This window comes from Lissotriton helveticus, chromosome 5_1, assembly GCF_964261635.1.
Source record: "Lissotriton helveticus chromosome 5_1, aLisHel1.1, whole genome shotgun sequence".
Lineage (NCBI taxonomy): Eukaryota > Metazoa > Chordata > Amphibia > Caudata > Salamandridae > Lissotriton > Lissotriton helveticus.
Window position 1 is genome coordinate 1,860,095,530 of NC_136065.1, and position 26,431 is coordinate 1,860,121,960.

At 46.6% G+C, this 26,431-nt stretch overlaps 1 protein-coding gene across 1 annotated transcript in view; it reads right to left on the reverse strand.

The window, feature by feature from the left end:
• DHX8 (DEAH-box helicase 8) overlaps window positions 1–25,734 on the reverse strand; it is a 276,052-nt gene extending 250,318 nt beyond the window's left edge. The window contains exon 1 of the mRNA XM_078645297.1: window positions 25,405–25,734. Within this exon, the coding sequence (XP_078501423.1) occupies window positions 25,405–25,513 (109 nt within the window). The 5' untranslated portion in view covers window positions 25,514–25,734. The remainder of the gene's footprint in view (window positions 1–25,404) is intronic.
• Between the last annotated feature and the right edge of the window lie 697 nt (window positions 25,735–26,431).

Sequence of the window (26,431 nt, forward strand, 5' to 3'; positions counted from 1 at the left end):
ATAGTGCAGATAACAAGGACATCAACACCCGCGCACATACTCCTAAGCTAAATCATATATATAGCGACCTCTAGACCGGACGATGTCTCAGACTAAGGATATAGCAGAGGACCTTAACATAGTATCCCTAAACGTAAAAGGGCTCAGTCACCCAGTTAAGTATAGGAAAATATTCGACTACCTAGCCAAAACTAAGGGCGACATCATAATTCTCTAAGAAATGAAACTCTCAGAGGAGGATGTTGGCTTCATCAGACACAACTGGATCTCCCATATTTCCTGCTCACAGGCAGACCATATGAAAAAAGAAGTCATTACCCTTATAGACAGAAAATGTAATATAACCACTGTCTCACACACACACACGATGATGATGGGAGGAGGTTAGTCACACACCTGAAGAGAGGAGATGACCCCATTCACGTGCTCAACATCTATGGCCCTAACTGCGATGAGCCCAACTTTTGGGAAAAGATCTCAAATACAATTTGACAGCTTTCCTCAAGTTTACCTCATCATAGTAGGCGGGGATCTTAACCTGCCGTTAGTTCCCCTTATCGACTGTCAATCAAAGTGTAGATACCAGCCCACTCGCTCGCATGCGATTCTCAACAGTATCTGCTCCAAGTTCAACCTTAAAGACTCATGGCGCCTTCAGCACTCAGATACAAGAGACTATATATTTTATTCAGTCCCGCATAATTCCTATACTAGGATCTCAGGTACATTCACACATCTTATAGACCAAACGGATATAGCCCCTAAACTAGTGTCAGATCACTCTTGCATTAACACCAAACTTGCAGGTACTCATTCCATCCTACCTCCTAAAAGGTGGCGCTTTAATGATTAAGTACTCTCTGACGCAGTAAACAGTCAAAATCGAAACTGCTATTAAGGAAAACGACCTCCCAGATACAGACACATTCACCCTGTGGAATGCGCTTAAGGCGCCCATCAGGTGTGTCATCATTGGAATTAAAGCACAGATCAATACAAAACTACATTTAGAACATGAGTCACTGGAGAAAGAAATTAAACTCCTAGAAACATCACATGCTGAGGCGTTCGATAACAAAGACATCCTGGGTCGGCTCGTTAAGAAGAAATATGAATATAACAAAATTGTGAGTAAACGAGCTGGAGTGTGGATCAACAAATTCAAGGCACTCAAGCTCTGCAAAGTGAACAAAGCGGGCAAACTATTAGCCTCGTACCTCAAACACAAGCAGAGACAGTTCACTATTTCCTCGATTAAGGACTCCAATAATAGCATCCAGACAAAACAAAAAGATCCTGCGTGTCTTCCATTCCTTCTACCCGGACCTATATAAAAGTAAACAAACAGTAAACTTGGACGAATGTACCTGATACTTAGACTCGCTAAACCTACCAAGACTGTCAGATACAGATAAAACAGCGTTAGGGAATCCCATTTCTGAAAAAGAATTATCGGTCGCTATCAAATCTCTTAAAAGCAATAAAGCCCAGGGCTCAGATGGCTTCTCGGCCTCTTTCTATAAGGCGTACGACAGATCACTACGACCAACCTTATCAAAAGTATTCAATTCCATAGCCAGAGAGGGATGCATTTCTAAATCAATGAGAGAAGCTAATATTATCGTCATGCCGAAGGAAGGGAAAGACCCTCTTCTACCAAAAAACTATAGGCCAATTTCACTGATCAATAGGGACTGTAAAATATATTCGAAAATCCTAGCCACGAGACTGAATGCGGCTCTTCCACAATTAATCAGTAATTTGTAAGTTGGGTTCCTCAAATTTCGAATGTCTAATGATAACACGAGGCTAATGTGCCATTTTCTTGGTCAGGCAAGAATGCCTTCTGTCCCCTATGTTGCCATCGCCCTAGACACAGAAAAAGTCATTATTGAGAAACTGCATGTTATCTTAGACTCTCATGTGAAATTAGTCGCAGATGATATTCTCATTGTCACAGAAGACGCGAGCTTGTCCATCAAGGCCCTGATACGTACCATAGAAATTTACTCCATGCACTCGGGATATAAACTAAATTGTGATAAGTCCGAGGTCAAGCTCCTGAACATCCACTGCACCCGGGAAGTACTGGGAGACTGTGTTCTTACATGGCAACCGGGGTACATCAAATAACTGGGGATTGAATTTGGTAGCACTATATTAGAATCACTACAACGAAATGAAGCCAACATCCTGGAGAAAATCAAAACTCTACTTGATACATGGTCCCCAAAATTCATCCCATGGTGGGGTAGGATTGAGACCATCAAAATAATGATTACGCCACTAGTGAACAATTTAATAACTATGCTCCCCCTCATTTTGTCAGAGGACTTCCACCACAAGACGGACAACCTGCTCTCAAATTTTTTATGGAAAGGGAAACTAGCCAGAATTGGGCTGAAAAAACTCAGATTAGACAAATCCTTGGGAGGGGTCAATCTAGCAGACTTTAAACTCTTCCAGACGGCATTCCTGGCAAAATAAGGTTTGTATTGGCTCGTTCCACAGAAGAATAAACCCCATTATGACTAGAAATTGAAAAATCACTTTTTAAAAATCTTGCCCAAGTAGCCCTTCTAACAGCATACCTCACCAAAGTGTTTTGCTCAAAGCCCATATTTAAAAACACAAAGTCTGCACTGCTGAAAGTGGATAAGCTATAAGACACTAGCATTAGACGATCTAACCTCGAATCCCTTTGGGATAACCATAAAATCTTATATAAGGGAATACTCTACACAATGAAACCTGGATTGATAAGGGTATTTATTTCCCTTACCAACTATTCGACATAGCTTACCCATACATTTGAAAGAACTACAGGCTAGTTATAACCTAGATCCCCTGGGGTTTTACAACTTTCTAAAAATAAAGGCTGCAGTGACAAAATCGAATCTATCGCCCTTACCTTCTTCCCTGCCACAATATGTGACTAAAATAAATAGATTAGGACATCAGGTTTCCTGGATAAACAAGTTAATCCGGACAACACTTTCTGCCCTCAATAAGAAACTTACATCGTTCTGCGAATCGCGTTCCTCTTCCCCGTGAAGGAGCATGACTGGTCCAAAACCTGGAGCTCTGTCTCAAGGAATAAGATTACTCCAGCCCTTTCCCTGACAAAGTTCTGGCTATTACACAAAACCTACTGGACACCAGCCCGACTCCACTTACACAAGATTCAAGAGGACCCCAATTGCTGGAATTGTAATGAGGAAGGAGTGGACCTAGCCCATTTACTACTTCTATGCAAATGTGTGGTACCCTTTTAGGATAAGGTCTTCGACTTCATCTCTAAACTTTTCCCATGCTCCCTCAGTAGAGAACTATCTACACTGACATTCGGCTACCTCAGAGTAGAGTCACTGAATGAAAAAGATAGGGTGCTTCTTGATTTACTTCTAACAGCAGCAGTTAAGATCATACTAAACAACTGGAAAGAAAAGCGAAAGGCATGTTTCAAGTGTTGGTTGAACTGGGTCTCTAACCTAAGAGGGGCTGACAACGTTGCTCTCCAGAACTCACCATGGATACCCCTCCTTAGGGGCGCATGTAGGACAGCCTTGATCTATTCTTTAACTCACACAAACCGCCATGATTCACAACGGAGGTTTGACAAGCTAGTCCCTTACAGGAAATGCTTTCACACTTGCTCGCTGTACTACACTAATAAAGAAATACTGTAAAAAACACTATAGTTCATTGGATGTTTACCGGTATTTATATCTTTATATATTCTGATACATAGAACTCTCTGTATTCCCCCTCGCTGATTATGTTTTGTACATTTCTGTTTAATGATGGCTACCAAGGTGGGTTTAACAATCCTAGGCTAATCAACACATGTATCTGACAGCATACCCTGACTCCTTTACCGAGATTGTCATACTGCCACCACAAGCTGAATAATCACTGTACTTGTTCTTATTGTCCTTACTGTTTATTTCATATGTCCTTTTATTTGTATTATTGTTTGATTTTTTATGAAGACATACACAATGTGTCCCACTGGTATCCAAGGAGCCTCCAAACTGACATTTTGACAGCAGTGAAATAAACTCTGCGTGCCAGCAGGACACATGCACAGGCACTGGCTGCTGTCCTCCATGCGTGGGGGGGGGGGAGGCTGGGTTCCTCCATATGTGAGGGAGGGGGACTGTGTCTCAATGGGGGAACCCCTGGACCTCGCAGGCGCACACAAACACAGGTGGCCGCTAGGCATCCGAGGGGCGGGCATGTTGTACATTACGCACGAGCGCCAGCATGTCAGGCCGACTTGTGTACATTACGTAGCAAAAACCCATGCGCATCTCGCCTCGCCCTGGATGTAAAGGCAGAGACGAGCCTTCGTCACAAGTACGACGTGTGCAGGCAGCTGGAGATTAGCCGCAGATAAGGAGCTCTGTCCTCCGTGATGTCAAATACTGTGCACTGGAGAAGCATGTGAGTGCAGTTAGCATGGTAGCTAAGGTACTGGAATATCTGTCAAAGACATGTGGCGTGCACGTCCGGCAGAAACCCTTGCTGAATATGAAGGTGAGACACATCCAGTGCAGTGATCCAGTACTCCACAGACCATCACCAGACATGTTCTTGGGACCCAGCCCACATGCAAGACGTGAGGAGCAGACACGTTTATTTGCAGAGATGCGCACATACAAGTATAACCATACACATAAAGAAAACCTACTTTGGCTTTCTGAAGTGGGGTGAGGCGCAGTTCATGCACAAAGGGGTTCCTGACGGGGGCGCCAGCTCCTGGTCAATGAGACCCCCCTGGTCCGAAGAGCACCTCCGGGTCCAGCTTAGCCTCATGAGAGACGAGGGTGAGGAGAGTCCGTGAACACAATGTTCAATGTATAAAAAAAAGCAGGAGGTACTAAAAGCAAAATGGGGGCAAAACAAATCCACAATTGTAAGAAAGAAAAAAAGAAAAAAAAAGGCACGCAGGGTGGTCTACCGGGATAATAACTGAATACACAAGCATGCAAACACTTGCTCCAATGAGCACAATCAAAGATTGACTACTCTTTTTTTTCAATATTTGATGCTTTTAGTAAGCAGTGCAGCATGCCGCGCTGCTTATTAGAAGCATCAAATATTGAAAAGTATAGTTTGCCGAGCACAAACAAAATGTCCCCAGAGTGTCACGCCGCCAGTGAAGCATCCAGTCCCCACGTGCACATCTTCTGTCCGTCCGCGTGCAGGCTTAGAATCCGTATCGATTCCAAAAGGCCCTCGCCTGGCGAGAGCAGCTCATGCAAGCTGCTAACGCCAGGTGAGACCTAAAAAGGGGTTAGGGACTGTCTGACCTGCTATCGCCTTGTTTTCCTCCTAGACTCGGCAGATAAAATAATGTGGAAAGTTGTCTTGGAGCGTCTAACCTCTTAGTTAGATAACTCCAATGTAATATCAGATTTACAATACGGCTTTAGGCAGAAAATAGGGACCTTGGATCAGTGTGTCTGTTAGACTTGGCATCTTTTGGTGTGTTTCCCCCGAGTTTTTGCTTTCTGCCTCCTGGTTTTGACTCTGTTTTTGCTGGCATAGTGTTTCTGCGCACTTTTCTCACTGCTGATCAGTTGTAAAGTGCAAGTGCTCCTGGGGTAAATTGTGTTATGGATTGGTGTTTCCAGGATTGGGTATTTGATTTACTTGTTAGTCCCTAGTAAAGGTCACTGAGTGTGCCTTGCCCAGTAAATCAAATGCTATTAGTGGGCCTGCAGCACTGATTGTGCCACCCACGTGAGTAGCCCTAAAAAGGTAACTCGGACCTGCCATTGCAGAGTCTGCGCGCAGTTTGTAACTGCCATGTCGACTTGGCGAGTGCACCCGCTTGCCAGGCCCTAAACCTTCCATTTTCACATGTCAGGCACCCCTAAGGAAGGCAGAAGGTACCTCTATAGGCAGGGTGCAGTGTATGTGAAAGGTAGGACAGACATGCCTTGGTGCTTGTGGCATGTCCTGGTAGTGAATGACAGCCCATTTGTTTTTCACTCTGGCAAGGCTACCTGTTTCCCATAGGACAGAATGGGAAGTTTGTTTATAACATCTTATAAACATAACTGGCCCTGGGAACTAGGTGGGAAAATAAAGTTTACTATGCCTTAACTCAGAATCTAAGGATGCATCTTTTAGTGAAGGTGATTTTTATAGTCTGCGTTTGAAAATACCACTTTTAGAAAGTAGGTATTATCTTGCTCAGTCATCCCGTGTGCCTCTGCTGGAATGGGGATTGCCTGTCTGGGTTTTGGATGACAGAAGGCTGGGGAGCAGGAGTGGCTCCAGATGGACGTGGTAGGGTGAGGAAAGGGCTGAATAGACCTGGGCTGCAATGGGGGAAAGGGGAGGGGATTTCCTTCCACCTCAAAGGGCCTGGTCTGCCTCTGACAATGCCGTCTCCACCTCCTGCCAGGAAATCACACCAGAGAAGGCAAAACTGGTTCTGGCTGGGCACAGACACTCTCTGCCTAAGAGATCAAAGGATTTTGGGATATAAATATTGAGGCCCAGACCCCCGGACTTTAGAACTCTTTTGGATCAAGAAGAAGAGCAGGAGAAGCTGTGAGGAGGGACTACCACTTTATTGTGGGCTTTGCTGTGTTGGCCTGCAGTGGCTGCTTCTGTCTTGGGCAGTGAAAGGACTGGACTGAACTTTCTGCAATCTACTTTTGTGAGTTTCTCCAAGGGCTTGAGGTAGAGCCTGCCCCCTGTTCAAGAAGTCTCAGGAACCGCAAAGACTTCAAGCTCTTCTGCCCTCAGCACTGGGGACTGTGTGTTTTGTGCTGCCACAGAGGAAAAAGCACTTGACAACGTTGAGGACGCCACTGCCAACTCTGTATCCTGAAGGCGCCTCGATTACGCTAGACGACTCCGCCACCGAGCCGCTGCTTGCACCGCGACCTGTGGGCACCGCACTCCGCACCGCTACACGATGACACCTTGGCACCGCCCACCACAACCCTGTTCTCACCGATGACACCTGTTGACGCCTCCACTGAGCCGTTGCACGCACCGTGACCTGTGGGCACCGTACTCTGCACCGCATCACGACAACGCCCTGGTATCCCCGACGACGACTCTCCATCGCCGACATAGACGCCGCTGCATGCACTCTGGTTCAAAGGCACCGCTCGTAAAGTTATACAACACATCACCCTCATCCCGCACCGCAGCCTTGGCCTACCGACGCCATCGACTCCAGTTCTTCAGCCGACGACAACGCTTCAGCAACAACGCTGCTTCCTGCACCGTGACCTGCCAGCACCGTGACGAGCACCGCCATCATCTCGCACTGCACCGCGACCCTGGTCTCACCGCCGCCGCCATCTGATGCCGCCACGAGCTGCTGCTTGCACCGTGACCTAAAGGCACCGCATCGCTGCACTTTGCACCGCAGCACACGACGCCTGCCGACGCCTGCCGACGCCAGCGCTCCTGATTTCATCAGAGAGGAGATGGACCTGCAACAAGTGTGACTTCGAGGGCCTCCAACAACTCATGCACCAACCTCCGGAGAAGACGCCTGTGGCCACCGTGTTTTCGGAAGCTCAACGAGAGGTCATCAGCACCCTGCATTTCTAAAAGGTACTGTTTGCAGGTATTCCCGACACCGTAGCTGGCCCGTGACGCCACGGTCAGCCAGAACTGTTTGGATTTGTTTGCTCATGACGTCGTGATAGCCCCGGACGGAGCTATCGACATGAAGGAACCATTTTTTTTTTTTAAACCTTTATTTAGCAAGAAAGAAAATACAAATACAAGCCTACAACCCTCTGGGCCGGCTAGCGACATATCAAAGACGCAGTATAGCATTACACAGCTCATCAGCCGACAACCAAGGGTCCGGCAGCAATGGTGCACGATATCGGTCAAATCTATAACGATAAGATATGGAAAGGTTTCATTTTTAAAACAAGCGAACAAAAATATCTTTGAAAAAGAAGAAAACAAGGCTGCATCCTAAATTGTTGTGTCTGTTCCATATGATACGAGGAGAGGCACTCAAGGACAATACGGAAAACAGGAGAACCTCCAGGAGATAAAGGAGAGGGTGGGGAAAGGGGGACCCAGAGCAAGAAGCATATCAATAATGTGATACAGGAGGGAGCCGAAGTGTATACTCAAGGAGAACAAGGAGCGTCAGGGGGACCAGTGAAGGGGGGATCACATATCTCTCCACGGTACGAGTTCCAGTGGTCCCATATCCTACCCCATTTTTTGGGCCTGCCACGGGAGACATAAACAATCTTCTCTCTGAACATGCACCAGTCCATATTTTCTTCCCATTTGGAAACTGATGGTGCCCTCTGAGATCCCCACAACTGTGCAATGTCCCTTTTCGCGACCATATTTCCCAGCGTGACCCACTGAGTCTGAGCAACAGTGCAATCGTTCAAGAGACAGCGCCTGGCTTCGGGCAGGAGTACAACATTCGTCACCTCGCTCATCACCGCATGCACTCTAGTCCAGAAAGACACAACTTCCGGACATTCCCATACGATGTGGAGGAAGGTTGCAATCATACCACATCCACGTCGACACAGCCCATCCTCAGAAAAACCCATATGCATCAATCGCGGACCCGTGACATAGACCCGGTGCAGAATCTTCAGCTGAACGAGTCGCAGACGCGCCGGGATCGCGACCTCTTTGGGAGAGGATATCGCTGCCTGCCAATCCTCATCATCCAGTTCCAACCCATCGTTAGTCCAGGTAGCACGAAGCTGAACAAGCAAGTCCGACCGAGTATTGATAAGTTTTTTGTAAATAAGAGAAATAGTGCTGTCTGGAACATGGCCGTCCAGCACCCTGTCTTCCAGGGGGGAGCTCTCCGGAATATCAGAACCGGACGGAAAAACCGACCCAATGGCATGACGAACCTGGAGGTATCGAAAATATTCCGAGTCATTCAAACTGTATTCCTGTTTCAATTCAGCAAAGGTCTTAATTCTATTCTTAACCCAGAGGTCACCTATCTTGCTGATTCCGATGAAGTCCCACCTATCGAAACCCTTTGACGTCCACAATTCACCAAGCTTCTCCGCGGCAAACAGAGGGGTCGCCCTGGTCAGCTTATCTACCCATCCAGTAGCCGCGGTCGCGCTACCCCACACCCGCACAGCCACTGCAGTGGGTCCCGTCAGATTCTTTCTAGCGCCCCAAGAGTAGAGAGCCCTGTAGTAATCTCCCCCGGGTAACAGCCATCGATCCATCTCGAATGCAGGATTCAGGACTGGACCGTACATGGCATGGTTCACCGCGCTCAGTTGAGATGCCCAGTAGTATCTCCTTATATCAGGTAACGCTATGCCCCCATCGTACCAGGGCAACGTAAGCTTAGCCAACGCAATACGGGGTCGGCCAGCCCAAACTAGCTTTCTCTGGAGGCACTCGATTTCATGAAAGTAGCTAGCCGGCACTAGATCAAGTGTGTTTTGTACGGCATACAAAAACCGGGGTAGAGACATCATTTTAAACAGGGGGGACAAGGGTAGACCACACCATGCAGCGACGTCTGACCGAAGCCGGGCGAGTGGAGGCAGCAAGTTACGCTCATAGCGTAGCACAGGGTCAAGTGAAATATAGATCCCTAAATACTTAAAGCCATCACTAGAAACCGGAATCGGGCATACTCGGGGCAGAGAAAGAGGAGCACTGGTCAGCGGGAAAATACACGACTTGGACCAATTAATAACCAACCCGGAGTTACGTCCAAAGGAACTCAAAACATCAAAAAGAACTAGTGACTTATGGGGGGACGTCAGGTACAATAAAATATCATCGGCATATAACGATACACGATCTTCGAAGTCAGGGGACCACCGAATACCCTTTAGTGAAGGCTCCCAACGGAGCCAGGCGGCAAGGGGCTCGAGCGCGAGTGCAAATAATAGCGGTGACAAAGGACATCCCTGCCTCGTGCCTCGCCCGAGAACAAAGGGCTCTGAGGCCCTACCGTTAACCACAACTTGTGCCAACGGCTGCTCATACAGGAGTTTATTTAACCCATGCAATAAACTTTGGACCAAAACCGAATTTGGCAAGGAGTAGCCCACAAATATGGCCACTCAACCGTATCAAAGGCCATCGAGGCATCGAGAGAAACCAAGATGGCCGGCTCGCTGAGAGACCCCGCCCTCGCGATGGCGCCGTGAAGACGACGAAGATTGAGCACAGTATTGCGTTGGGGGATAAAACCAGACTGATGAGGGTGAACCAATTCGCTAATCACCGTGATCAGGCGGTTCGCCAAAAGTTTCGCCAATATTTTGGGTTCAGCATTCAAAAGTGAGATCGGGCGATATGATGAACAGCGCTCGCGGGGTTTGCCATCTTTATGGATGGCCACAATAGAGGCCAGCCTCTGGTCCCGGGGGAGGAATCCAAGGCCTCGCGATGCCGCAATCATATTAAGCAGATACGGTGCCATTTTATCCGGGCATAGCTTGTATAACTCGACCGGTATACCGTTGGGACCAGAGGCCTTCCCCGAGCGAAGGGAGCGTATAGCGAGCGCAACCTCATCAATAGAAAAATCAGCCTCCATTAACACCCCGTCCGACTCCGAGAGACTAGGCAACTCAAGATCACGAAGCAGCAAGTGCGAGTCCTCCTCCGGCATGGTCGAAACCGGCGCGTACACAACCCGAAAGTGCTGGGCAAACACCTCAACTATCTCAACCGGGTCCACGACTCTCGTTCCATCAACTTTCTCAACTACAGGCACAACACGATTCATTCTGTCTCGCCTATCCAGCCAAGCAAGCAACTTCCCCACTTTATCACCCACATCATACAGACGCCCCTGCTGCACACGATTCATTGCCTCAGCCGAGTCAGTCACCAGGGCCCTATAATCAGATTGCTTAAGAGCCAAGACATGCAGTTTCTCGGGAGTAACGCCAGCCTCCAAACGTTCCTCCAATACGGCAATCTCAGACTCCAAGTCCTCCACCTCCTCATTTTTGCGCCTCCTCTCACCAGCAATCAAAGACAGGGTCTGACCACGGATCACAGTTTTATAAGCCTCCCATAGGGAGACCGGGGAGGACACCGATCCCTCATTTTCAGTAAAGTAAAAGTTCATGCACTTAACCACCTGAGATCTGATTTTGGGGTTCTGAAAATGCCATGGATTGATCGGGGCAATCCGGCCCCCAGATGTATATCGATGTGGAGCCATAGCGGGGAGTGGTCTGAAATTCCTCTAGCCAAATGCTTGATTTCACGCACCGAGACCAACTGCACCACCGGCACGAGGATATAATCAAGTCTCGAGAGACTTCCATGGGCACCCGAGTGGAAAGTGTACTGAAGCCGGCCAGGGTGCAGTTGTCTCCAACAGTCTGCCAACCCAAAGGCATCTAAGAATTTCCCCAGCCATAGCTGCGATGTAGGAGGAGCCTGGGGGGGCTACGATCACTCTCCCCATTCACCACAGAATTAAAGTCGCCACCCACCACTAGCAATCCATCAGGCAAACCCAGAATTACCTCACCCAGGTCGGCGAAGGTAGTAGACTGTAGGCCAGGCGGAACATAAATAGACAGTATGGAAATCAACTTCCCTTCCCATCTCCCCAGAATGGCTGCGTAACGGCCTCTATCGTCCAACACCGTGCCGTCTATCTCCAGGGGGAGGGAGTTCCTAACCAGGATACCAACCCCCCTCGATCCAGAGGTGAAGCCGGAATGAGCCACCAAACGGTAACCTCGTCTGTTCAGTGCATGACATGTATTGCCCACCAAGTGAGTCTCCTGGAGCAAGACCACATCCGGAGAACATCTCTTCAAGTATTGTAATACAATCCCACGTTTGATCCTGTCCCCCAGACCATTAACATTCCAGCTCAACACCCTAAGTCCCCTACCCCCCATCCCAGAAGAAAACGGACCGCCCTCCCCACCTCGAAACAGCCACAGGATAGCAAATGTAAAACAAAGCACAGCCTAGAAACAAACAAAGAGAAAGGAACCCCCCCACCACCCCCAGTGAACCCATCAAACTCAAACCCCCCTCCCTGCACCCCTGCGGTAGACCGAAAAGCCACCCCAACTTGCAGTGTGCCTGTCGCCCCATTAAACTAACCTACACAAAAGAGAGAAAAGTCCCCAGAGGAGGAAGATCCCCTAAACCCCCCCACCCCCGGGCATTCACACCATAACTGGACATAGTATCTGAGCCACTGCCATAGAATCAGGCTCGCCGATGTAGACTCACTGCTCCTGGTCCTCCGAACCTCCTTCAGCGCCTCTCGAGTTCTCCGGGCCCTCATGGCGCGTCGATAAAGTGTCCAACCAGTCACTAGCCACCTTGGGGCGGTCAAAGAAGAACGCACGCTCTTCATGCTCAACTCTCAAGCGGGCCGGGAAAAGCATAGCATATTTCAGTCCCAGTTCTCTGAGGCGCCTCTTCACACCCGTGAAGCCCATTCGTTGTTTCTGGACTGCCTGAGTGAAGTCCGGGTAGAAACCAATCGACACGTTCTCAAATTTAGTGGGTCCACTCGTTCGTGAAGCTTGTAGGATAGCGTCTCTGTCACGGAAATTGAAGAGCCTGGCAATTATGGGCCGCGGAGCGGCACCCAACTTCGGCTTGCCACCCGGGACACGATGAGCTCGCTCCACAGCAAAGAATGTACTTAAACCTTTTGGTGCCAAATGCTTCAACACGAGGTCCTCCACCAGGATATCAACAGGCAAATCAGCAGAGTTCTCCGGGACACCCACGATGCGGACGTTATTGCGTCTGGCCCGGCCCTCGAAATCTTCCAGCCGATTGGCGAACAGTTCGCAAGTAGTCCGAAGATTGCGGACTGTGGTCTGGAGATCCGAGACATCTGTGGTCAAACTAGCCGTCTTGATATCAAGGGATTTGACACGCTCGTTGGTTTTCCCCAGTTCCGCTCTGATGAGGGTGACATCGATCGCCACCGTATCTATCTTGGCCGCCAAGGTTTCATATTGCTGGCCCATGGTGGATTGGACACTCGCAATAGCACCCATGATGTCCTTCAAAGTTGGCTCCTCGCATTCAGGAGGACCATCACCAGCTTCCTCTAGGGCACCACTCGACCCGCCCGGGGAGCCCTTAGGTCGAGTAAATCGATCGATAGTCTGAGATTGGGGGACCCCCCCTCGGGACGGGCATCTAGCGGTGCGCCTCTCGATGGCCGCCCTGCCCGCCATGACAGGCAATGAGCTCCAACGGGATCTGTAGAATTTAGCCGAAACAATCTCCGTCTTGGCAAGCTCGGACCGGCGAAAGGATAGGGACACAGCGCTGGCTGAAGGTCGGCAGCAAGAACAGAGCTGGAGCGCCGATCGGCGACTGGGCGTGCACAACAGCGACCAAAAACGAAACCGAAAGTACACCAGGGGCAGAGGGCGTGACTCATCAGCCGTTGTTGTTCAATTGCCACCTGGGTACCCCGGGGACTCAAGCCCCCGGCTGGCGTACGATGTAGGCCCCAAATTCCAGAGTGCAGTAAGTCCGATATCCGGCGGCCAAATCGATTTTTGAAAAAGACATGGACATCAGCAGGGCATCAATAAAAAGTACCCGTCGTCATAATCAGGATCTTCACAGAATAATCGCGGGAGGCGGAAAGGGTCTCGGGAGCCCTTAGCTCACGCGTCCATCTTGGAATCGCGCGAAGCTCCTCCAAGGAACCATTTTAAAGCATATTTTGATAAGTGAAGATTTTGAAGTACTGTATTGTGAATTTTTTGAGTTTTTGGTCTTGTCTTAAGTATATAAAAATATTGGATATTTTTCTAAACTAGTGTGGTGTCCTTTTGTAGTGCTTACACTGCATTACTGTTGGTTATGTGCAAATGTTTTACACACTGCCTCTAAGATAAGCCTGACTGCTCGTGCCAAGCTACCAAGGGGGTGAGCAAGGGTTATTGTAGGAGTATAACTCCGTTATCCTGACTAGGAAGAAGGGTCCCTATTTGGACAAAGGTGCAAACCCTTGCCAACTAGAGACCCCCATTTCTAACAGTGTCAATTTGCAACTGATAGTGTGCAAATACACTGTAGCCAAGAAAGGTTGCCTACATATGGCATTCATTGACCTAACCTCAGCATTTGACAGAGTTAATCAACCCAACTATACCACATTCTTTTGGACTTGGGTTTGGAGGTCGAGCTTGTGGCGTTTTTACAGATTTGTCAAAAACAATTGGGAGAGAGTTAAGGGATTTTATCCACCTCGAAGTGGACGGATTTGTCATTCTAACCTTTCAGCCTCGGCCAAGTATGACAAGAAATGCAGCTTGACCACCCCCTGGGAGGATCAGAGATGAGTAAGGCAGGGGTGCCGTTAGGCCCCCTTGGTTTTTACCCTATATTTTAACAATCACAGGATGCCTCGACAGTGGCCTATTGGGAAATTCCAACGGTGGGGTCTAAATTAATCCCCCACCCGGTCATATGCAGCTTATGCATTCTGGTTTGCATGGACTGCCCTGGGTCTCCAACAGTTGTTAAATGCTTTTAATGATTTTATGGACTTCCTAGACTTGTCTACCAATTTCACTAAATCCAATATCATGATGATTGGCTGTTGGAAAGATGGTGGTCAAATGTTTTTTGGCAACAGGGTCGAACTTACTAAGGTTCCGACCTTCCCTTATCTGGGAGTCTTATTTGATAATAAAGACTCAAGGGTGCCTCAAAAATCTTGAAAAAGAACCCATTAATGAGGGTGGTGGGTGCCACCATGGACATTGTAGGTAGACTAAGGGCCAAACTTGGTTTATTGAAGGTATGTCGAGAAAAGTGTGTCCCAATGGTGACTTATAGGAGTGATGTGTGGGGGTATACAGACGGTGGAGAACTCGAAATGGTCGAAACTAATTTTTTGCGGCTTCTGCTTGCTGTTCCCACCAGTACTCCTTCATTCCTGCTACATCAGGAGGTTGGTTTGGAATATATCTCTGAACTCATTGCACTGGAACCCATTACTCATTGGTTGAGAACTTGGTCTAGCCCTGCCTTCGTTCTACATCAGTTAGTGATTGGATTGTAGAGTACTTGAGCAGGATTTATATATCCAGTGGTTAAGATATGCTAAAGAAACACTGTTGAGTGTGCACTGTCTGTATGGATCGATAAATCAACCCTCGACCTCTACGACCCAGAGAAATATAGGTTATAAAAAATCTGCTCTTGGATAAGTGGCAAAAAGAAAGAGAGGATAGAACTTGCCAAACCAACCGCAAAACATTATATTTTATTGAAAACCTGTCTAAAAGGGCAACCTTACCTGTAGATTGTTAGCAACACCTTTCATCATTCCCTATTGACAAGGTTTAGGTTTAATAGCATTCATTGGTTTTTAGTTGCTCCCAAGGGTTATTGTAAACAAGAAGACCATAAACCTGTCGTTGTGACAAATTTTCTGATCAGAACATGATGCACTTTATATTCTTTTGGGACTTTTACTGTACCTTGAGGAACAAATGTAAACTCCCTTTAGTAAGAAATAATCACTTTGCCCAAGTAAGACCTGCCATGTTGTTTTTACTACTACTTGCTTCGGCATTGGTGTGTTCTGGGTTCACAAACTTTCTCTGCAGAGCCATTAGAAATAGGTAGAAGTTTTTAACCGACTAGGTTTTTTTTAACAGTTTTATCCAAAATATAAAGTGTTTAGCTGGCCCTGTTTATTTTATGATAGCATAACAGACTATGTTTAACGTTTTTGATGTCAGTTATTTGTCGGTTAGGTTTTTTTTATATTGCCTTTCTCATTTCTGTTCTTACCTGAATAGTATCATGCGTTCTTTGCACATAATTTAAAATGGTATGCTGGTATTTCTATAAGACATTTGTATAAACATTTTAAATATCATTAATATATGCACTCTGTAATCTTATCTTGGCGCTTTTATAGTCAATATTGACCGAATAAAATAGTTATTGAATTGAAATTGAATTGACACCTAGTATGCATATGTACAAATATGGCATTGCTCACCTCGTGGCAATAGGCTAACAAGATTCTTCGATGTCTGAGCTGTACAATGGACACACTGCCCAAATTAGCACAACATTGTGTATTGCAACTCATTATAACATACACCACACAAAATTTGGTGATGTACACTTTAGCTTTAAAAGGCTCATGGAGTTTCCCTCCCAAGAGCATTCTGTGATGAATACATCCCCCAAAAGAAAATCTGCTCACAATATATCACCAACCACAGTTGGATCAGAGTGAAGCCTGCAAGGGTGGAAGTTGTACCTCCCTAAACATCAGCAGCTAATGCCTAACAGTTTGAGGTATAAGCTTGTGTGGTACATACTCCACTCCCTTTTCTAACCATTCATTGTGCAACACAGCTGTCAAGCAGTCTTATGAGTGGTGTTGACACTTCAATTGCAAAGGTTGTCGCATAGGATCAGGACTATCTGGGTGTTGGTAAAACCTAGTATATCTTCATAAGACTAAGTCTTGGTGCCAATAAAGTAAAACCTTCACAAGATAAGAATTCAAGTCAAAACCATAAATGTTTATTCAAAATTAGGTTGCCTACAGAAGGCAAAAAAGTAATCAGTCAAATCAGTGTGAAATTAGCATTTATAAGAATTACAAATAAGAAAAGGCAAGAGGCTCAAAATATGGTATACCTCCAAAGTAGGCAGATAGAGAGATTCAACAGCAAAGTTTAGCAAAAAGACAGAAATAAAGTCTGCATCCAAACAATGTACACAAAGTTAAATATAAATCAAATGATAGGCTAGAACAGACTTCTCCCTAAGCAAGTGGAAAACGCTATAGGTATAAATCAAATAACAGGCCAACGCGGAGTCTGCACAATTAGAAAGACATTAAAAGGCTGGTACATATCCCAAAAACAAGGCATTTTATAGGTTTTTTGGCATACAAGCCACACATAACATATTTTGAATTGACACAATAGGGTTGGGCTAACAAAGATACATGTAAATTAACCAATGACTACTCGAGTACAGAAGATGCATCAAATAAGTTACTTCTAGTGAATAAGTACTTAGCTGCATATTCATGTCTTTGCATGCATAAGAAACAAGCATTCGAAATGCAAATGGACTCGCATTTGCTTGTGTTAGAGCTATTGAAATTGTATATGGCAATGTCTTTTACCTATGTGGTATGGAGTGTATGTACTGTGTAATGGAATTATGTGGGTTGTATTGGACTACTTAGTTGTGTAAGTGTGTGGCATGGATTTGTGTGGTGTGGAGTGATTTGAGTAGCAGAATTATATGACATGGTGTGCTATGGTATTAGGAGGCTAGTAAATATGTGGTATTCAGGGTACTGGAATTATGTGGAGTGGAATTGTGCGTTATGGCGTGTAATTATGTGGAATTGTATTTTGTGTTGTGGAGTGGTATGTAGTGGAGTTTATTTATGTGGTGTGCTGAATTATTTAGCACAGTATGGAATTGTGTGGTGTGGATTGGTTGTATGTGCTGTTTTGACTAATTGTGTTGTTGAGTTGTATAATGTGGTTTGGTGTCGAATTATGTGGTTTGGATTAGAAATATGTGGAGTTGAATTGCGTGGCATGGAACTGTGTGGATAGCTTTTTTTATTTGGTGCTGAAAAAGAATAGGTAGGAGCGAAGCTCCAGATGTGTATGTTTAGGGGTAAAAAATGAAAAAGTTAGAGCTATTGGCGTACCTTATTTTGCCTATGTGTCTTATGGATTGGAGTGGATGTATGTGGTGTGTAGTGGAATTATGTGGGTTACTTCTAAATTGTTAGTTGTGGAATTGTGCCTTGCAAATAACATGTCAGTAGGATCTTCCACTTGCAGTAGCAAAAGCCCTCTGAGAAAACCCTGGAAGGGTTTTGTTCCTATTGGCAACTATTGCAGTGAGGTTGCTATCAAGAAGTCAATTTAGTCTGACTCTGGGCGGCATAGCATTACGTTATCATTCTGCTAAAGAGACTGGTCCCCGAGAATATGAATGTCAGTTGCACCACATACAAGGCAGCCTCCACTGAAGACATCACAAATAAGATATGAAAGGCTACCATTTGGGCATAATTGCATATTTCCACCAAGCACTATAGAGTGGCTAGTGACACGAGGACTGAAGCAATCCTTGAAAAGCCATCCCATAGCATGTTTTATGTTGATTCCTTCTCAACTCACAATGGCAGAGATTCTATGCTGCTAGGATTTGATGAAGGGGCAACCTACACACAACATATGGTGAAAAGCTACTTAGCCGTAGATGTCAAACCCAATCTTTTGATATTCACGTGACCACTTGGCCATGGAGGACTAACGTGCAGTCTTAGAGTCTTCACGTTAATAGATTATCCTATACTATAGGAACAGACCATTCATTAACAATCGCTTCAAATAGCCTAAAGATTCAATGAGTCAAACTACATATTCCAGTAGGTTTTGTACGCACAGCTGCAAGTGAGAAACATAGGTTGGATCAGAGATCAGTCTCATCTCCCCTACATTTTTCTACTGGCCCTCATAAAGGTATACCGGCCTCTGGCAACGGGATGAACTAGATGAGGAAAGGTACAAGAAAGAAAGTGAATTGCACATAAGCTAATCAGCAATTGTTCCAGTACAGCATAAAGGGCTTTTGTTATACTACCCTTGCACAGCTGGCAAAAGACCACCATCTGAGGAGGCACGTGTCTCAAAGCCTGTGAATGTGTTGCCAGTACCATCGTGGAATCGAGCAAACCAGGAATTATCTTCATCCATGTCTCATGCGTGCTCGAATTTCTTCAAGAGGTAGAGAATTCCAGCCTCTCCAGAGAACCGTCGCAGTGGATTGAGACAGATTGAGACAGATCCCTTTCACCACATCTTCATGACATGAAACTTGGTACACAATAAGGAAACATATGCATTACAGTTTAGTGACTGAGAAGGGTGAGCGATTCCTTACGCATGCTGCAAAATCTTCATTGTCCCAACACATGGTGTACTGAAAACAGTACACCATGAAACATTAAACCGTATTTTAAAGCTTGTGAGTCGGTCAACAAGGGGCTTTCTGTGAAGTAAAAAAGAAACTATGTTTAGTCAACGCTGGGAACGAGACAAGCAAACTACAATGGAAGATAAACAAGCATCCTGTGATTGTGCAAAAAAAATAGCCTCCCTCTGCCTGAAAATTGAATGTGTCAATCTGTAATGCAATGTGTCAGGGGTGGGCCAAATAACAAGCATTGGCAAATCATGAACCTAGGCGTGTGAACCTAGGCATGGTAGGCGTGTGAAGAGTAAAGTCCCTCTACGACAACTTCAACAAACAGAAACAAGACAATGACACCACACCTATCTCCAGCAACGCCAGCCAGCCTACCATCACCGCCTGGACCCCAGTCACCACAGAAGACACTGCCAAGACAATAAAAGCATTTACTCAGGAGCCATCACTAACCCCTGCCCGCTGCACATCTTTCACAGAGCCGCCGTTGCCAAAGCACACGAACTACAATGAACCATCATCTCCACCTTCGAAACCGGCACATTCCCAGATTACTGGCAACACTTAGAAGTCAAGCCCCTCCTCAAGAAGCCCTCAGCCGACCTCAAGAACTACAGACCCATCTCTCGCCTCCCCTTCTCAGCCAAAGTCACTGAGAAGATCGTCAACAACCAGCTCACAACCTTCATAGAAGATAACTCGATACCAGACTCCTGCCAATCCAGATTGCGCAGCAACCACAGCACCGAGACCACGCTCCTAGCCACCACAGACTACATCCGCACTCTCCTTGACCAGGGCCATAAAGATATCAAAAGAAGCTATATGAAAGAAGAATAAACCAATCTTCAAAGGAACTGGTGTTTTGGAATCCTCATTTCACACTGAGGAAATTGGGTGTGCACATAGGGATGCCATTAATGGTTCATTAGACACACATATGGTAAATTATCAGTAGGCGTCCAGGGACGTGGCCGCCAACTATGGAGCACCTTTAACAATATAGAAAGTTTTGGATAACATTAAAGCTGTGCGCTTTCCTCACATTCTAGTTCAAGACTGGATCCGCTCATTCCACACTGGCCGAACCCAAAGAATCAGACAACCGCCCTACCTCTCCGAACCCACAGAGATCAGCTGCTGAGTACCCCAAGGATCATTGCTCAGCCCCACGTTCAACATCTACATGGGCCCCCGCGCCTCCATTCTCAGAAATAAAGGACTGACATAGTATCCTAGGCCGATGACACCCAACTCATTCTCTCCCTCACCAAGGAAACCCAACACCACCAGAAATAGCTTCCAGGAAGGAACAAAATGTGTTGCTTCCTGGATGAGCAGCAGCTGCCTGAAACTCAACTCAGAGAAAACAGAAGTCCTTGTCCTTGGATCCACCCCCTCCGCATGGGACAACACCTGGTTGCCCACCGCCCTCTGCAAACCCCTCACATAAACGGGCCACATCTGCAACCTCCATCATACTCAACTCCTCCCTCACCATGACCCGACAGATCAACGCTGTCTCCGCCACGTGCTCCAACACCCTCTGTTTCCTCTGCAAGACCTTCAAATAGATAACCCCCCAAAATCCAGAAAGACCATCACCAGTGCACTCATAACCAGCAGACCAGACTACGGAAACACCCTCTACGCCAGAATCAACAAATCCCTACTCGAGGAGGAGCTACGCTAGCAACCAAGATGGCCGCGTAAGCTCCCGGCTCCGCCGACCTCCGCCAGCAGCTCGAATATCCTGCCTTTTTTCCGGACTTCACACCTGATCCCCTTGTTTATGAAGTTTTGCTGCTTCTACCGGTACAATCCCGAGTTTTCTACCTCATCGGTCGACGAAGATATGCCGTGTCTCCATTTTCGGCCAAACATCGTGTGGAAGCCGGGACCTCGATTTCTAACCTATCCGGTCTGGAAGTGATCAACAACGGCCGTGATGACCTGGACTGAGCCCGGTCTCCCGAAGTGTGCCGTGAATTGCTGCTTTTTGGTGACGGTCCTGTGATCAATCTACACCGAGGACACACCAACGTGTTCCACCGGATGCCGTGGTGGGGGTCTGGTGCCCGAAGACCTTGCTGACCTCCCGGGGCCGACGGGACGGGGCCCTCGCTGACGGCACAGGTGTGTTCTGCTATACGAGGAGCGCCCACTGTTTGACATTTGACTTGCGTGGCCTGTTACCCCGGAGTAGCCGGCCTCCGGGGTTCAATTCCGGCTCTGCCGCCTATTGAGAGGCGACGGAGCGGATGGAAGGCACGCCATCGCTGCGGGCCGTCATGGCCGCCATTGAGGCGCTCCATTTACGTACTAGCGCTGTGTTCCGGACACTGATCGTGAAAGTGGACGGTATCCTGGAACCGGAGGTCGACCCTCTGCTGAGTTCTCCGTGGGCTGTAGTGCCAGCGGGGCATCGAATGTCTGGACTCGAGGTCCCGGTGCCGATACCGGCTTTCCTGAGCCCTGGCGGTTCCGAATCACCGACCCTCAAGCCTGTGTTTAATGCCAGCATCTCCTGTTCGATTCTGTTTCCTCATGCTACATCTATGGACGCTCTCCAGTGTGATAACAAGTTCCTCAGTGACTTTTTGGGACATGTGCTGTTCCTGGAGGCATTTCATTGTCTTATTCGTGAACATTTATCCTGTACTCGACTCTACTGCATTGCCGAGAACTCTCATGGACGCTTTGCCTTTTTTCTCAAGATGGCGGCTCGAGGGAAGGAGACTCTTAAGGAAGATCGTACTGGCCAGGGCTGAATTTTACTGCTTCGATCTGATATTATAGTTTTCAGCAATGCCGGGGTTGTGCCTATAGTGTAACGGGAGTTGGGTGGCCATTGACTATACTCCCCCGACTGGTTTGAATATTTTGCTGAAATGTTGGCTTTATTGCGTCTGGGGTGGTCGCTATTGGCGGGGGGCACGGGAGAACGGGAGTGTGTTTGGTTTCTCCTCCTCCACTTTTTCTCTCTTTCCCTTCTTTTAGGGTAGCTCTTGGGCGACAGACACGCTGCTAGTGGGTTAGGTCGTAGCCATTGCAGGGGTGTAGGGTGGGGGGTTAGGGGAGGGGTTTTTTGTTTTCCTTTGTTTTGTTCTATGGCCCTTTTGTCTTTCCTTTTACGAGAAGTGGGCTGTTTATTCTTCATGGATCCTTTCTTGCCCGGGTGTCTATACTAGCCTTACTTATCCTGTATCGTTGCATATGGGGAAGGATGTGGCGGGGTTGTTTTCGATCGTATCTTAGACTGTTTATTTCTCCTAATTGTTGTGTATAGTCGTGATTCAACGTGGGTTCCTTATGATGGTTCCTGTATGCATAATCCCCCGCCTGTCTCTTTCCCGCATTGTATTGTTTGACGCCTGATGTTTCTAATGCCTACTCTTGTCTTACTGTTAAAATAAAAAAAAATATAAAAAAAAAAAAAAATCCCTACTCCACAAACTCCAGATCATCCAGAACACCGCCACCAGACTTGTCCTCTGCATTCCATGACAAGACCACATCACCCAGCACCTACGAGACCTTTATTGGCTCCACGTCGAAAAGAGTGACCTTCAAGCTGCTTACTCAAGCCTACAAATCCCTCCACAACACTGGATCCCAATACCTCAACGAAAGAGTCTCCTTCTACGCAGCCAAAATAAGCCTCTGCTCCGCCGACCTAGCCCTGGCTGAAACCCCACGCATCCGCAGAGCCAGATCGGGAGGAAGAGCCTACTACTACATCGCGGCCAAGACCTGGAACGAACTCCCCCTCAGCATCAGACAATCCTCCACTCTGCAAGCATTCAGGAAGAGCCTCAAGACCTGGCTCTTCGGATGATACAGAGTTGCACAACCTCCCCCCCATTTCCCCCCTGCACCTGGACACCCTCACAGGTGAGTAGTGCGCTTCACAAACTGATTGATTGAGGAAGTGGCCCACTTTGAAGCTGGGGAGCCAGGTTCAAGTCTCAGCGTCTGTTCAAGCATCCTGTGATTATGAAGCTGAGATACCATAAGGAGCAGGCTCCTCATTGTTTGCAGATACATGAATTGCCAACTGTGGGATTGAAAAATAATGAGGAAGTACTGAGATATAGGGGCTTGCGAAAATCTATGTTTTACTACTGGGGACTGAATATGATTATGACATATTAGCCCTGATGAAGTTTGTGGAAATTATCCACAAGACAATACACGCGTTGGCTGCATTCTGTTCAGACTGGCTGTGACATTACCTATTTGGAATTCTGGCGTTTGGAATGAAACAAAGAAATTACCATAACTACGGCCTGCTGGATTTACTTTGGAATGGACATTTGCTCAGAATAAGATTTTGTTTATCATGTGACTGTGCGCATATTATTTAATCCCCTCTCCCCGTGTCTGACAAACGAACGTGTCTGTCTGTAATGTAACTGGTGGTCATGTAAAGTGCTCAACTCCCTTCGGGTGGAGTTCATGCTATATAACACAGCAAAGAAACAACATTTTTAAAAGCAGTGTTGTGGGAGGGGGCAGCACAGGGAGAATAATTGGCGGCGGTGCAAAAAAAGCAGTGTTGGTTGAGGTGGAGGAGGGTGAGGGGGTCAGCACGAGGAGATTAAGTGGTGGCAGAAGCTTAATAAACACCTAAGCAAACAGCACTTTAAGTGAAGCGACAGCTGTGAGCATTTCATGAAGCCTAGGCAGGAAGTAAACAGAACACGGAGCAGCAGGCGGATGTGGCATCATGGCCAGAGTGGTCTACCTTCAAGCTTGGGAACCAGGTTAGAGTCTCGGCATAGGCTCAAGCATCCTGTGATTGTGCGCAAATCATTTAATCTCCCCCTGAAAATTGAATGCACCCGTCTGTAATGCTGGTTATGTAAAGCGATCTGATCCCTTTGGGTCTAGTCTGCGATATATATAACAGAGCAAAAATGTTAATTAAAAACATAGAAGCAGTGTTGTGGGAGGGGTGAGATGTCAGCACGGGGGATAAGTGGAAGCAGAAGCTTAATTAACACAAAAGCAAACAGCACAGCAAATGAAGCAGCAGCAAGTGTTTCATGAAGCCTGTGCACAAAGTAAACAGAACAATTAACAAGAGCAGAGGCAGACCAAAGTGCTTTTGAAGTTTCGGGAGTAACTGTAGAATAAGAGCACGTAACAGTGTCAGCCATCATAGGAGGATACAAAAGTCCAAAAGGAGGGACTACTCAGTCTATTCACCAATCAAAAGCCGGCATTCACAAAGGACACTAAGGGAATCCATATTAAAAAGATGGGCGGTGTTTAAAGCCCATATTCTAATAACATTGTGTCTCGAAAAGCCAGAACATGGGCTACCTAGGTGAAACCTAATAATGGATGCCAGTGCATTTATATAAATTAACAAGAAGTTCAGAGCATGAAAGCTGTAGCATCTTCTCGTTTGAGCCTAGGCAAAGTGCCTTAAATATTGCAGCAACAGGTGCACCCTGGGCATGGCTTCCTCATAAGGTAGAAAATTAATAAAATTGCAATTTTGTCAACAGACACCACGAAGAGAGATTTTGTTTTGCTTATTTTTCTGAATGTAAAATCACACAGAGACATGTATATAGAAAAAGGCTTATTCATGTCAAATAAAAGTGCACATTTCTTTCTGCAAATATAAACAGGTATCAGGCAAGCTGGTCTTGTCATGTTAACTACTGCCTCATCATGCTATCTAGAACACATCTGAATTACGTTTTAATCTAATCTTATTTTTTTTTTAAAAGCTTCTTGAGTGGCAAAGATGAAAACTTTTGGCTACCCCTAACTTTCCAGTGAAGAAGACTTTACCGAGACTGGTAAGCCATGCCTTCATTGGGAAATCTATTGAAGACAAAAGAAAGTAAAGTTTGGCAGAGGTGGTCTCGGGGCACTGGAAGGTTGCAGCGCACCCCTACTTTACTTCCCAGTGACGTGCTATTTCTCCCCACAAATTCTCAGTGTATTTCTATTTTTTCTGCCAACTGGCTTCATATCCCGTACTGGACTTCTGCTAAACTAACTAAAAGGTTAGGAAAGTCATACTCACTGGTTTCTTCCAAATACTCATGTAGACCGAAACCATCAGACTACGATGGGTACCAAGAAATACCTTGACTGCAAACATAGATTCCTGTCCAGCAGTCAGGTGTCAATTCCAACCATTCTTTTCAGTATAGTGCAAGTAAGCGCGTCCATCAACAGAATAACTTCCATCTAATTTGTGTCGTGCATTAAGGGTGAACATCGCAGTTCTGGTTTTACAGCCAAAGATAAAATAGATACTAGACCTCTCAAGCCACCTGCCAGCGATGCCAGACTATTCTTAACCGACAGTTCACGATACATTTGGCCCCTCGTATGATTAGTTCACTGAGCCCCCCCTCCCCACTACCCCAAACACACAGCATATGAGCACCGTACCCCATTACTTACCCAGGTCCTTGTCATTGATCCCAAGATGATTGTCCAGCTCCGTACAGACCTTGGACACCAGAGACAGATGCTCGAGTTTCCGTAGTTCTTCCTGTGCAATATCCGCCATTTTTCTGATTAAGTCTCACGCTACACTGTGAGGAAAAGTCCTATGCGTACAAAGAAATGTAGGAGAATTTGGGGCTGTCAAAAAGACACATAACATTAGACAGCGTATCCAGCCACTGAAACTGTTACAGCAGCAGGACCGTTCGGCCACCGTAGTAAGAAAGATTTACATTACGTAAACAAACGAGTAGTCGTGAGCGTCAACGTGCGTTACACGTAACCAAAGGCATGGAAGAGAGACGGCAATTGAACGACAACATAGTGGGATAACGATACCGCCATCTTAGCAATGTAAATTGTATCGTAAAAGTCGGGGTAAAGTTGTGTGAACTTTGCGGAGCGACTGGATTATTTTCAATAGTAGCGGCTCAATACGAATACTGTGTGTATGTTTACTCAATATTTGAAATAAAAAAAATACGCTCTGAACATTTCCTTTTTTGGATCACTTTAAATAGAGTAACGTGCCTACACATTAATGTTTTCAAATATTTTTTTCGGTCAGTTATTTCATATAATGATCGACAAATTCTCAATGAGTGGCATAGGGAGTGGAGACCGAGAGAGGGTGTGCCGTTACGGCCACAACTGCCGACTATGGAACTGTCGGACCTGGCTCGGTGTTACGTAATATTTGGTATCCCCTCGGAATCGTGTTCCTCTGCGCTCTGGCAGTCAGGTTTGGCAGGACTGTCTCATTGGACAGCTCGAACGGCTGCACAACAGAAGAAGAAGGAAACATAGGAGGCTGCCGCAGGCAGAAGCGGCAGCGCTAAGAAGAAGGAAACATAGGAGGCTGCCGCAGGCAGAAGCGGCAGCGCTGAGAAGAGCTTCTGAAAATTCTATAAACACCAAGAGCTTATGGACGCAGCGCTGAAACTTTTCAGAAACAAAACTGGGTTGAATTCTCTAGCCGTAT